We start from the raw sequence: 14,045 nt of genomic DNA on the forward strand, positions 1-14,045 counted from the left end.
CAGGCACTGCCCCCAAAGCTCCCATTGGTCACAGTTCCTGGTGTGGACCCCAATTTGAGAAACGCTTTTCTAAAGGAACTGTTTTAAAGTGACCCCTTTTCACAGCAGAAATGAAGTGAGGAGGACGAGGCTCTGTTTGTTCCATGCTGACGAGATCTCACTAAATTGAAATTGTGATTCCTTTCAGCATTTCAGAGCTGTATGTAAAACAGCCTGTGGGAGCCAGACCACCCGAGTCAGGGACAGAGCTTTAAAGTCAGGAATGATGAACGTATCGGCCAAGGGAAATAGGTGACACAGAGTGATTCTGAAGGGATTTCCTGTTGAGGTGTTAAGAACTGGATGTGGGGGATGCTGAGAGAGAACATTTAATGAAAATCTTTAATCTGATCCCTACTTTTCCATGTGCCTTAGTCCTGCCTAGTGTGCAGGGGACTGGACTAGACCTCTCGAGGTCCCTTCCAATCCTACATGTCTATGATGGTATGAAAGCTTTGGGAAGAGGGGTAAAGACTGAGAGGGGACATGATAACAATTTTCAAGTACATAAAAGTTTGTTACAAGGAGGAGGGAGACAAATTGTTCTCTTTAACCTCTGAGGATAGGCCAAGAAGCAAGAAGGTTGGACACTAGGAAAAACTTCCTAACTGTCAGGGTAGTTAAACACTAGAATAAATTGCCTAGGGAGGTTGTGGAATCTCCGTCATTGGAGGTTTTTAAGAGCAGGTTAGACAAGCACCTGTCAGGGATGGTCCTGATAATACTTAATCCTGCCATGAGTGCAGGGGACTGGACTAGATGACCTCTCAAGGTCCCTTCCTGTCCTACGATTCTATGATTCTACATCCAAGAGCTACTCCAAATTCCATGGCTAAGGTTGGCGGACTGCATCACAGATTTGTGCCAGGATCCCATGATCTTCTGGCTTTGTACCACAGCTCCATTATGCTGTAACTGGATCCACACACATTCACCCCAGCTCAGGATCTTGTCCTATATTTAATACTGATTTTTTACCATTATTTTTTGTCTTGATAACTTATTTCGATTGGTACAAAAATGAACAGTCCTGGGCACTGCTAGACAAATCTGTGCAATGGAGGAGGTTAGATTAGACAATCCTCATCGTCCCAGCTGTCCTTAAAATCGATGAATTTATGACAATCAGAAGAGCAAATTATTTTAGCTCTTCCTGCCCCTTTCATTGCTGCAGATCCTCTTAGTTTGTGATACGGTTCTTTAAAATGAAATACAGAAATAAGCTAGTGGGGAAGTTGGAGAAATGAAGTCATGGGCTTCAACAGAAGCAGAAGGGATTGAGGAGCCCAAATCAATGGGATTTGGATGCCTAGCTCTCTTCATTTCCTTTTAAACCCCCTTCCTAAAACACTCCCGTCAAACATACCTCTATCAACACTTTCCTCTGCTGTGGAGCAGTGTCCAACTCTGGTGAAGGGATGATGTAGATTCTAAACAGGAGAAACAATAAAGAGGTGGACCAGAGAAGATTGCAGTTGACATCTGTGTTGAACTCAGCTGTCTAGAGAGAAGGTGAAATGTTCAAAAAGCAACTAATGGCCAGATTTTCAAAGGTCTTTAGGTCTCTACAGATGCAGATAGGAACCTTGGAAAATACAGCCATTATCAATTATTTTCTGCACTCTTGTTGTGCAAGAATTAATGATGAGACAAGGTGTAAGGCAGAGAGAATCAGGGCCCTTATAGCTAGTCAATAGATCAAATGGAAATTACTGTCAAACTGCAAGGAGGTGCTCACAGGACTGAAGGAATTTGTTTTATTTAATGTTACCCCAAAATTGACAGATTTCTGTCCATCCTCCAGCAGCAACTTGAATTAACAAGTACAGGAGATGGGCATTCTTATTCTATGTCATTAACCAATATTTGGACTCTATCCTGTTCCCACTGATGTCCGTTACAAAACTCCTGTTGACTTCAACATGAGCAGGACTGGACTGTTTTTTCTCTAGAAAATATAGGTTAAGAGAAAGTGTTCTGGACCAGATTTTGATCTCAAGCTAATGTAGCTGCACAGATATTGAAGGGTGTGGTATGATAGATAGATAGATAGATAGATAGATAGATAGATAGATAGATAGATAGATAGGGTGTATCCTTAGCTGGTATAAATCAGTGTAGTTCTTGTGAAGTCACTGGAATTATGCAGACCTACACTAGATGAGGATCAAGCCACAGAAGTCCTTTGAAGTCCATTGTTGTTATAATAATTTCTATAACAGTTGGAATATACTAATATATAATAATTTATACACTTTCTTCTTCTTTTAAGAAGAGTATTCCCCACTATGTGTTAGGCACTTTCCAAACACATAAGAAGGACAATCCTTGCTACGAGAAACTCACAATTTGAGGACAGACAAGTAGACAGAAGTCAGGCGAACGGGAATAACCAGAGGCTACATATATACGATTTAAAGTCCTGTATGTAGGTATACCAACAAGATTCAGCATACACAGAGTGGCAGGACTGGGTGTTTAAGAGGGATTCACATGTGGCGAGGGTTGGAAGAGTTCAGAGAGGCTGGACTATTAAGAGGTGGCTGCATGGGAGACGGCACAGAGGTGAATGGGTGAGGATCTGACAAGAGAGTGGGTGAGTGCATTAGTGGAGGGGGCGGGAGGTTTGACAAAGAGCTGATCATGAAGGAGGGACAAAGCTATGTAGAGCAATGAAGGCAGTGACAGGAAGATTCAATATGATACAATATTGGTTGGAAAGCCAACAGAAGGATTCCAAGCGGAATTACATGATCAAAGTGATGGGCAAGAAAGAGGAGTTTAGGGGCTGCCTTTTGTATGGAATGATGGGGTCACAGTGTGTGACTGGGGGTCAGAGTCAAAGGTGTTGCAGTGACCAAGGATGAGATGACAGTAACATAAAACCGGTGAAATTAAGATCAGAATTAGAGTCTATTATAATTAAGGAAATAATCTACAGACTCATATTTTGCATTGGTTCCTCAGTTAGACAATTTTAGGTCAGATTCTACAAAGAGGCCAATGGAGTTAATCCACCTTGACATTGGTCTACAATTGGGCAACCAAAAAGCAAGGAAACCAACATTATAGGCCACTTTGGAAAATGGCAAAATTTTGGAACAGTCAATTTTGCAGTAATTTCCTTCTTGCCTCTCCCACATGGTGAGATATAATATAAATAGCACTTACCAGGCAGATTTCAGGGTCTTGGCATCACCGTGTCTCATTTTGTTCAAAAATAGAAAAACAAAAAAAGAAACCAATTCAGGTATGAATACCAGTAGCCAGACTTTTAATGAGATCTAATTTCATTGAACAAATGGATCTGATTGAAATCAGTGCTAATTCCAGCTACTAGAACCAGCCCTGTTGGAGGCTATTGTTACCAAACCTACTGTCTGTGGGAGAGATAGAAGTCTAACACTCTGGTGTGCAAATGTATTCTGTTTCAACAATGTGTGAGGTTTGCAGGGTATGCTCTTTATATCTGAAATCATGGCATTTGAGGACAGAGTGCCTAAAATTGCTCAGAGCTCTGGATCTCAGATGGGCTCATTAAACGATCTTTATGTTTCATGGGAGCTGGAGAGAATTGTTCCTAGATGTATTGACGTCAAATGTTTTTTAGGAGCTCACATGTTCTCTCTGTCTGTTTTCCAAGCCTTCTGCACGCATAGAGATAGCACTAGGTTTAATTTGAATTGTTGTTTTTAAACAGAGGCCTTTTCGACACACAAATGTGCACCATTTCCATTAAACCAGTTATCTGACTGGTGCAAATTCCAGTGTGGACACACTTATTGCAGGCTGAGAGTGGCTCATTCATAAATTAATAGCTTTTAAGGGGAGAAGGACCCATTATCAAATCAAATCTGACCTCCTGCAGAACACAGGGCCAAGATCTTCTCCAACTGATTGTTCAATGAATCTGTACATTTTGTTTGAGCAAGAGTGTATCTTTTAGAAAGATATTCCCTCTTGATTTAAAGACTCAAAGTGAGGGCGTATTCACCACGTCTCTAGATACGTTATTCCAATAATGAATTATGGTCATTGTTAAAAATGTGCCTTATTTAAGAACATAAGAATGGCCATAATGGGTCAGGCCAATGGCCATATAGCGCGGTATCCTGTCTAGAGCCAAATGCTTCAGGGAGAAGGGACAGAACAGGGCAATTATTGAGTGATCCATCCCTTGTCATCCAGTCCCAGCTTCTGTCCATCAGAGGCTTAGCCATCTTGGCTAATAGCCATTGATGGACCTTTAAGATGGTGATGGTGGAGGAGGCTGCCTCTATTAGCACTGTCGTGGCTGGAGATTCCCCATCAGAAAATTCTCCAATGATCATAGAATCACAGAATCTTAGAAGATTAGAGTTGGAAGAGACCTCAGGAGGTCATCTAGTTCAATCCCCTGTTCAAAGCAGGACCAACCCCAACTAAATCATCCCAGCCAGGGCTTTTCAAGGTGTGCCTTAAAAACCTCTAAGGCTGGAGATTCCACCACCTCCCTAGGTAACCCATTCCAGTGCTTTACTACCCTCCTAGAAAATAGTTTTTCCTAATATCCAACCTAGACCTCCCCTACTGAAACTTGAGGCCATTGCTCCTTATTCTGTCATCCTCCACCACTGAGCGAAGCCTAGCTCCATCCTCTTTGGAACCCCCCCCCCTTCAGGTAGTTGAAGGCTGCTATCAAATCCTCCCTCACTCTTCTCTTCTGCAGACTAAATATGCCCAGTTCCCTCAGCTTCTCCTCATAAATCTCTCCTCATAAGTCATGTGCCTCAGACTCCTAATCAATTTTGTTGCCCTCTGCTGGACTCTCTCCAACTTGTCCACATAATTTCTGTACTTGGGGGGAGGGGATGCAGTATTCCAGATGTGGCCTCACCAGTGCCGAATAGAGGGGAATAATCACTTCTCTGATCTGCTGGCAATGCTCCTACTAATGCAGCCCAATATGCTGTTAGCCTTCTTGGCAACAAGGGCACACTGCTGACTCATATCCAGCTTCTCGTCCACTGTAATCCCCAGGTCCTTTTCTGCAGAACTGCTGCTTAGCCAGTTGGTCCCCAGCCTGTAGCAGTGCATGGGATTCTTCCATTCTAAGTCCTATTCTAGTCCTTTGTTTACCCCAGCTCTCTTGCCAGTGTTCTGCTAGACAGGAAGCTTTTTTTTTATGATCTATTGCACTCTGTCACCCTCTAGTTCAAGCTATAGGTTAATATCGGTCCTTTCCTATTTCAACCTTTTCTTCACTTGTTTTGCTATATTTAGGTTTGGAAGGACTAGATTTTTATTGGTAAATGTCAATCTTACCATTCACACACACAAACCAATGAAAAAAATACTTCCTTCAATAATAATCAAAATTTACAGAGCATCAAAATAAGAAACGTGCGGCCTGAGAACTCATTACAATTTGATTTGAGGCTATTTGCTATGTATATGTGGACATGTAAGTTTCATAATTTGTGTTCTAATGGTTATAAAGCTGTAACTTTTTTCATATTGATGTCAGCTGTCATTAAATAATTGTTGTCTCCCCTCCCCATTGTCTGACCCCCCCATAACGTCCCACACCTGTGAATTTAAATATATTAAAAATAGAAAAACTACTAAAGAATAAACATCAGTATTGCCAGTCAACATTACATATATGAAAAAAGTGAATTCTTCCAAGCCTAGCCATATTGAAAATATTGGGATTTCTCTCTTATTTTGTTGAAGCTTTTTGCTTTAAACAGAAGAGCGTCCTCACTTCTAGAACTCTGTGCCTCCTTAAATATCCATTCCTTTCTCTGGTCAAGTGTCCATTCTCCTGTATCCTGTTCTTCACCAGTGCTGCCAATATTGGGCGCCCTTTTGTTTGCTATGCCTAGAAATCCCCCTCCCCCTTTCCATCATACTGCTCATTGCTCATGGAACACGCTCGATACCCTTTCTTCTTTCAAAGCACGCGTCAGGATTTCTGCTGCAGTGCCTGTGAGAATCAGTGTGTGACCTCTAGAGAATAGAGAACTTGGCTGGTGTTAGAAAATCTGGCTTTTATTCTCAGCCATGCTACATATGTTGTTGGCATCCTTTCATCTATGAGAGATGGTGGGAATTGCATCCTATGAGGTAGGTTTGCAATGTCTCATGTGACAGAATAGTCCAATCCAAGATTTGCATGATCTTTGGCAGTTATTACAAATGTATGTATCTTGGTTGGGAGCTGCTTGCTTCCTACGGGCTCTTTTCTCTTCAAGCTGTAGAAGCCAGCTCCTGCCATGGACTTTGATACCCCCAATGTTGACGATGGCATCGCTTGTTACGATCATTTGCCAAGTTTTCCCATTGATCAGGTTCAATTCAAAATTCCTTCATATCTCACTTGCATGTATCTTTATAGCGAAGTTTGGGACGTCCTGTTGTTCTTGTTCCCTCTGATAGCACCCTGTATAGCATGTCCTTTGGATTGTGTCCGTCTTCCAACCTACTCAGGTGGCCCAGCCTGCACAGTCATCTTTGCTTGAGCAGGGTTGTCACACTTGGTAAATTTGCCCTTTGAAGAATCTCTGCGTTGCTAACTTTATCTTGCCATTTGGTGTTAGCATAAACAATGTAGGTGGAAACTGTTTAACCTTTTCTCCTGATGAGCACAAAATTGTCTGTGTTTCACCACCATACATGAGAGAGCTGAGGACGTAAGCTTGGTACACTTCCTACATAAGAAAAAGTACTTTTCCTTCTCTGAGCCTCTGCTCGCCCTCCTCTGTCTCTTTTTGAAGTAGAAGCTCTTCAGGCCAGCAAATATTTGTGCAGCCTCAGATATGGCTTCTAGGTCTAACTGTAGTAGAAATCAGAGTAGCAGTTGGGATCAAAGAGCATGCATTTTAACTCTATGAGGGGCATGAAGCTTTCAGGCTGAGACTTTGAAAGCCAAAGGTATTTAGATACCCAATTCTGAGTAAGTGTAATGGGAATTGGTGCCTGAATCATCTAAGGGGCTTTGCAATGTCCCAGCCTCAGTCTATACCCTCATTAAGATACCATGAATAGATTCTCAGGAAATTCTATTTATAATTGTTTCTTTAGTTTTTTGGAATTTTGGTTTATTTCATTTTATTGTGGGAGGCCCAGGGAGAGGGTGGGTCCTGTCCTCAGTGAGGACAGGAGGCCCTGTAGGGTGGGGGTGGGGTGCAGAGCAAGCCCGCCCTGGTGTCACCCCACAACTACAGCTCCTGTCTCGCGATGCTGGACCCAGCTCCCTGCATTGTGACATGGCACATGAATTTGACATGAGTCTTGTCAATTTCACAACTGACTAAACTGACCAGACTCTTGCTGTCCGGCAAAGGCAGACTTATGGAGATTGGAAACCTGGAAGCCCTGAATTTTCCATAGCTCAGCTAGGAAGACCAGATGTCTCAATATTATTGGGACCATTCCGATATTAGGGGCTTTGTTTTATATAAGCAACTATACCCCCTCCCCATTTCATTTTATTGAACAAAAAAAAAGCTTTGATCCCATGTTGTCATGTGTGAGACATACATTTCCACATCCCTTTTCTAAGGGCCTCCTTGACCTCTTTGTTTCTCAGGCTGTAGATGAGCGGGTTGATCATGGGAGTAAAGACTGTGTAGGAAAGAGAAAAAAATTTGTGCAGGTCTCTCAGTCTCTTGGTGTTTGGTAACATATAAACAATCATCAGGGTCCCGTAGAAAACTGTCACCACAATGATGTGGGAGGAGCAGGTGGAAAAGGCCTTTTGCCTCCTGGCAGTGGAAGGGATTCTCAAGATGGTGGTGATGATACAAACGTAGGATGTCAGGGTCAACAGAAATGGGGGCAAAGTGAATACAGATGACAGCACAATATCCAAAAGTGTGACAAGGCAGGTGTTGCTGCAAGAGAGTTTAACTATTGGGGTGAAATCACAGAAGAAATGGTCAATTTTGTTGGGGCCACAGAAAATTAGTTCAGAAGCCAATGATATTATGATGGAACTAGCTAGAAATCCACTTAGCCAAGACCCAACTGCTAGCTGGAGGCAGAACCTGCCATTCATACGGGCTTCATAGTGCAGTGGTTTGCATATTGTTAGATACCGATCATAAGACATCACAGAGAGGAGATAACACTCTACACCTGTCAGAGAAGCAAAGACATATAATTGCATGAAACAACCAGTAAATGACATTTCAGTTGTCTCTGTCGAGAAACTGGCCAGCATGCTGGGCAGGATGGTGGAGCTGCAGCAGGTCTCCAAGCAGGACAGGTTCCCCAGGAAGTAGTACATGGGGGTGTGAAGGTGCTGATCAGTCACAACAAGCACAATGATGAGGATGTTCCCAGCCATGGTGACAATGTAGATCACCAGAAACAGCAGGAAGAGAAGGGTCTGCAGTTCAGGGAGATCTCCGAATCCCAGGAGGATGAATTCCGTGACAGATGTTTTATTGTCCCGGCTTGCCTTTGCCATGAGATGTATCCAACAAACCTGGAAGCAAATAAAGAGAAAATCTACTTCAAGTTTAGTGCATTGTCAGCAATTCATTCCATAAGTTTTAAAATCAAGACTGGTATGTTCTTTTAAAGAGCTGCTCTAGTTCAAATGTGAACTATTTTAGGGAAGTTCTATGGGCTGTCTGTGTTCAGACGAGATGGTCCCTTCTGCCCTTGGAATTTGTGAACCTATGGACATTCCCTTTTTAAAAATTCTTCCCTTCTGGTTACAAAATGAACTGTTGGGTTTGGAAATTGCCAGGAATCTGAATTTCTGTAATAGATTATTAATTTCCTCTAAAATAGTTCAACAAATTATCATTGTTTATGGATAGAAACATAAGAACAGCCATACTGTGTCAGACAAATGGTCCATCTAGCCCAGTATCCTGTCTTCGGACAGTGGCCAATGCCTGGTGTTTCAGAGGAACTGAACAGAACAGGAAATCATCAAGTGATCCATCCCCTGTTGCCCATTCCCAGCTTCTGGCAACAGAGTCTAGGGACGCCATCCCTGCCCATCCTGGCTAATAGCCATTGATGGACCAATCCTCCATAAACTTATCTAGTTCTTATTTTAATCCTATTATAGTCAGATTCAAGGCATGACATAAGGCAAGATGTTCTGGTTGTCCTGGTTATATACATGTTAATAGCTGCATGCAAAGAGCTGCAATGCAGAATAACATTGTATTGGAGCCGCAAACCCATGAAAAATGCTGCCTAATCTTTTATGCAATGACCTAGCACCTTAGCTATTACTAATTATTTAAATATATACTGGCATCTCTCTTTTTTTAGTGAATTTCTGTATAGCCTTTATCAAGTATGGTATTGAATGATATTGATAATCCATTTAAACTCTAGTATTAGTTGAGGATCTGGTCTCCATAGCTTCTCTGTTATTTTAAACATTAGTGCTAACACCATCATGTGGAATAGCATCATTGTGGGGATTGGAGACTTGAGGAGCAGGTGAGAAACAACAATCACACTCACATTTAATTGGATGTACCTTTTTCACGCAGAAATCTCCCCTATAACTGCCACATAGATTGCAATGGGTAGGACAAGGTGTCTGCCGCCAGTATTTATAATTCTTTCATACTCACATCTCGGTGTGGAATCCTGGCTCCTCATCAGGGGACAAGATGACCTCTAGGAAGTGAGGCGCTCTAGCCATTAGCTGAGCCCCATTTATAATAAGTTGCACATACACCCACAAAAGGTTATTAATAGGCATGAGGGTTGAATTCCATGTATCCATCTTTGGGATTTATCAGGGAGGCTTTTCAGTTGATAGGCCTATTGGATAGTGCTCCTATTTACCCCACTTAGCATTTATGTCTCTGTATCACTGTGAGGAGGGGACGGGTCTAAGAGCTCGGGCTCCAGCCCAAGCCTGAGCATGTACACTGCAATTTGTAGCCCTGCAGCCCAAATTCTGTGACTCTGAATCAGCTGACCCAGGGCCTGAGACTCGGTGCTGTGGATATTTTATCACAGTATAGACATACTCTCACATTTTGCCCTGACTATCAAGTCATCTTGTGGTGTTGACTGATCCCTGGTGCCCCTCCAAACTCAGCAGTTATTTCCAAAACATCAGAGTACAAACAGACACAAACTCATTGGGCTTATTATTAACTTACTTATGCTAAATTATCTTTATAATATAGGTAACGTAGCCTCAGTACTAAGTCTTAATTTGGCTAAGCTAAACATTTCAGCTGTAAACCTGACGGGGTGCTCAAACTTTTCAGGCTGTGACAACCCCCCAAATTGTTACTTCTGCACTGCTACTTCAATCCTCTGAGGGGTTGTGACCCCCAGTTTGCAACCCCCTGCCTTAAACTCTTTTACCCATTACCTATCGTGTTTTAGTCTCATATATCCAGGTCTTATAACAGATTCATTTATTACAAGTTACAAGCTACACCTGTACCAGTAAGTATTTAGACAGATGAAGAGAAAGACAGAGCGATAGCTATGTAGACAGACATTGGATTATAAGAAAGCTTTTCTTCCTTTTAAAAAATAAGTAAATTGGTCCCCTTGGTGGATCTGCATGAATATTTGATATTGTAGAACACTGACATTTTGTGAATGAGCCATACACATAGTCTTCTTGGGGTTTTTGTTTGTTATACTTTCCACAACAGTTTCCTGCTCTGGTCATTTTCAGACTAAACAAGCCCAGTTTTTTCAATCTTTTCCCATAGGTCATGTTTTCTAGATCCTTAATAGCTTTTGGTTATCTCCTCTGGACTTTCTCCAATTTTTGAACACCTTTCCTGAAATGTGGCATCCAGAACTGGACACAATACTGCACTTTAGGACTAATTACTTCCCGTGTCTTGCTTACAACACTCCTGCTAATAAAGCCCAGAATGATTTTTTTTTTTTGCAACAGTTGACTCATATTTAGCATGAGGGCCACTATGACGCCCAGATTCCTTTCCACAGTACTCCTTTCTAGGCAGTCATTTCCCATTTTGTATGTGTGAACTGATTGTTCCTTCCTAAATGGAGTATTTTGCATTTGTCCTTATTGAATTTCATCCTATTTACTTCAGACCATTAGACACTCAACTTTCACTGAATTTAATGGAACTTGGTCACCAAACTCAGTTAGGTTCCTTTGAAAATCCAAAGCATCTCTGACCTAATTCATATTCATTGTTTGAACACAGTGGAACAGCATCAATGTCAGAAAGTGAGAGATGCCCAGAGTCGAATTGCCCAGTCATACTCACCAGAGAGGTGGGAAGTCTGTGTTCAAATCCCTTCTCCCTTCAGGCAGAGAGGGGACTTGAGCTGGGGTCTCCCACATCCCAGGCGAGGGCGCCAACCACTGAGCTAAAGGTTATAAGGGAGGCCTCCTCTTTCATGGCTATTTTGGGTTGGGTTATCAGATCAGGCCCTGAGGGCAAGATAGGTGGAGCAGTGCCTAGGTTCACCTGTTTCAGGATCGCACCGGGGCTTAGGTGTGAAATAGGCCTCCTAGCATAGCACACGTGCCCAGAGGCAGAAACTTGGGTACATTGGGGAATTTTACCATGACCGTTAAGGCACTGGGGATGTTAAGTACCTCCAGAATTAGGTGGCGGCTGTGCAGGGCTAAGTGGTACCAAATATAGGACTTGGGCACCTCACATAGGAGTTTGGCACCTAAGTCCCTTTGTGCATCTGTGCCTCCATGGCCCAAGTGTATCATGGGGATGACTGCACATCCCTACCATGCAGGGATGTTGTGAGGATATGTACATGAAAGGCTGATAGATGGTTAAATATCATGGGAATGAAGGACAAATAAACACTGTACATAGATTTTGTCTTCTACCAGAGCACCAGCAGAAAGAGTTGAGGATCGGAGGCATGGCCCTGCTTTAGCAGCTACTAGGACCCTGTTGGTGGAAGGCTGGCTGTGCTTTCCATGCCTCCTAACTCCATTTTGGCAGGTTCTCCAGACCATCAATCATTCTCGCAACTCTTCTCCGAACCATCGCCAAATATTCAATGTTCTTTTTGAGTGTGGACACCAGAACAGGACATGCTATTCCACATGCTTTCTAACCAGCGCAGCAGTAGAGTCATTCTATAGGTTCTTTCACATGAGTCACGCACTGTCCAATTGGGAGGGCTCCTCTAGTTGGATCTCACAGGGATTAGTCCTGGGTTCGGTACTATTCAATATTTTCATCAGTGACTTGGAGAATGGAGTATGGATGACATCAAGCTGGGAGAGGACAGGATTAGAATTCAAAACGGCCTTGACAAATTGCAGAATTGGCCTGAAATCAACAAGATGAAATTCAACTAAGACAAGTGCAATATACGACACTTAGAAAGGAAAAATTAACTGTACAACTACAAAAAGGGGAAAAACTGGCTAGGTGGTCGTACTGCTGAAAGGGATCTGGGGTTATAGTGGATAACAGCTTGAATGAGTCAGCAAAGTGATGCAGTAGTGAAAAAGGCTAATATCATTCTGGGGTTTATTAACAGGATAGTTGTATGTCAGACATAGGAGGTAATTGTCTCACTCTATCAGTACTGCTGAGGCCTCAGCTGGAGTACTATGTCCAGTTCTGGGCCCCACACTTTAGGAAAGATGTGGAGAAATTGGAGACAGTCCAGAGGAGACTAACAAACATGTTAAAAGGGTTAGAAAATCTGAGCTTTTTTTTTTGGGGGGGGGGGGGGGGGGGACACCTGATAACAGTTTTCAAATATGTTAAGGGTTCTTATAAAGAGGACGAGACTCAATTGATTTCTGTGTCCACTGGAGACAGGACAAGAAGTAATGGGCTTAATCTGCAGCAAGGGATATGTAGGTTACATGTTAAAAAAACCTTTCTAACTCTTAGGGTAGATAAACACTGGAACAGGCTTCCAAGGGAGGTGATGGAATCCCCATCACTGGAGGTTTTTGATAACAGGTTGGACAAACACTTGTCAGGGACGGTCAAGGTTTACTTGGTCCTGCCTCAACATGGGGGATGGACTAGACCTCCTGATGTCTATGATTTCTCACTGGATATTCAAAGGTGCCAAAAGGAGCAAGGCTCCACTGACAATCCCAAAGAAGACACTTAAAAAGTCCAGTTGAAAGGAAAGAGCAAAACAAAGAACAAATAAGGAATGTTTGACGGTGCGGGACTCACCGCTGCAGTGCCTACTGCTGGTCGTCTCAGGGAATTAGCTCTTTCCAATACAGAGCACCCTCTGCAGGCCCGTGTCCCGCTGCTGCTGGCCCCCGTGTCCCTCCCAGGTCCCTGGTCCCTGGTGCCCTTTTACCTGGCGTGCTTCCCCTCCTGGCAATACCCCACAGATCTGGGTCTCCCCTCCCCAAGGAACCCCCACCCTCTATCCCCACCTCGCCTCAGTCGTAGGCTACTGCCAGTCACCAACTAGCCCCCACTCCCTGGCACAGACTGGAGTATAAGCCACTCATCACAGGCAAGGGTTTTTTTTTTGGATCTGCTGCCTTTCTCTGCAACACAGTACCTCTATGGGGCCTTGGACAAGGCCCTGCAGCCTGGGGAGTTGCCAGCCTGGAGCTCCCCAGCCCCTCTGGCCTTTGCCCAGCCCTGCTTCACTCTAGGTACCCTGAGCTTCCCAGCAGCCAGGCCCCACTCTCTCTCTGAAAGCAGAGAGAGACTGTCAGCTCCTGGCTCACTGGCCTTTTATAGGGCCAGCTGTGGCCTGATTGGGGCGTGGCCCAGCTGCCGCTGCTTCACCAATCAGCCTATTAGTTGCTTTCTCCCTGCCACAGCCCTCCCCAGGGCTGCTTTTAACTCCTTCAGGGCAGGAGCGGGGTAACCACCCCGCTACAGAATGACAGATTGAGAGCAGAAAACAAATTTCAAGACATAGGATGGTTCAATGGAAATTAAAACTGGGATTATTTTGGGGAAGTTCTCTGCCCTGAATTATACAGGTCAGACTAGATGACCACAATGGGAATATTTTACAATTGTTTAAATTTGATTGGATTAACTCTTAAAATATTGAGTACCACTTAT

General features: G+C 43.3%; 1 protein-coding gene across 1 annotated transcript; it reads right to left on the reverse strand.

Moving 5' to 3' along the window:
- Positions 1-7,546: 7,546 nt before the first annotated feature.
- LOC117885382 (olfactory receptor 11A1-like) lies at positions 7,547-8,494 on the reverse strand. The gene has a single exon (XM_034786695.1). It carries the CDS (start codon positions 8,492-8,494, stop codon positions 7,547-7,549), a length of 948 nt encoding a protein of 315 aa, XP_034642586.1.
- Between the last annotated feature and the right edge of the window lie 5,551 nt (positions 8,495-14,045).

Source organism: Trachemys scripta, chromosome 12 (assembly GCF_013100865.1).
Source record: "Trachemys scripta elegans isolate TJP31775 chromosome 12, CAS_Tse_1.0, whole genome shotgun sequence".
Taxonomy (NCBI): Eukaryota; Metazoa; Chordata; order Testudines; family Emydidae; genus Trachemys; species Trachemys scripta.

What these genes read in the sequence shown, in the direction of transcription:
- LOC117885382 (XM_034786695.1), bottom strand. Translation starts at nt 8,494, where the DNA reads ATGGCAAAGGCAAGCCGGGACAATAAAACATCTGTCACGGAATTCATC.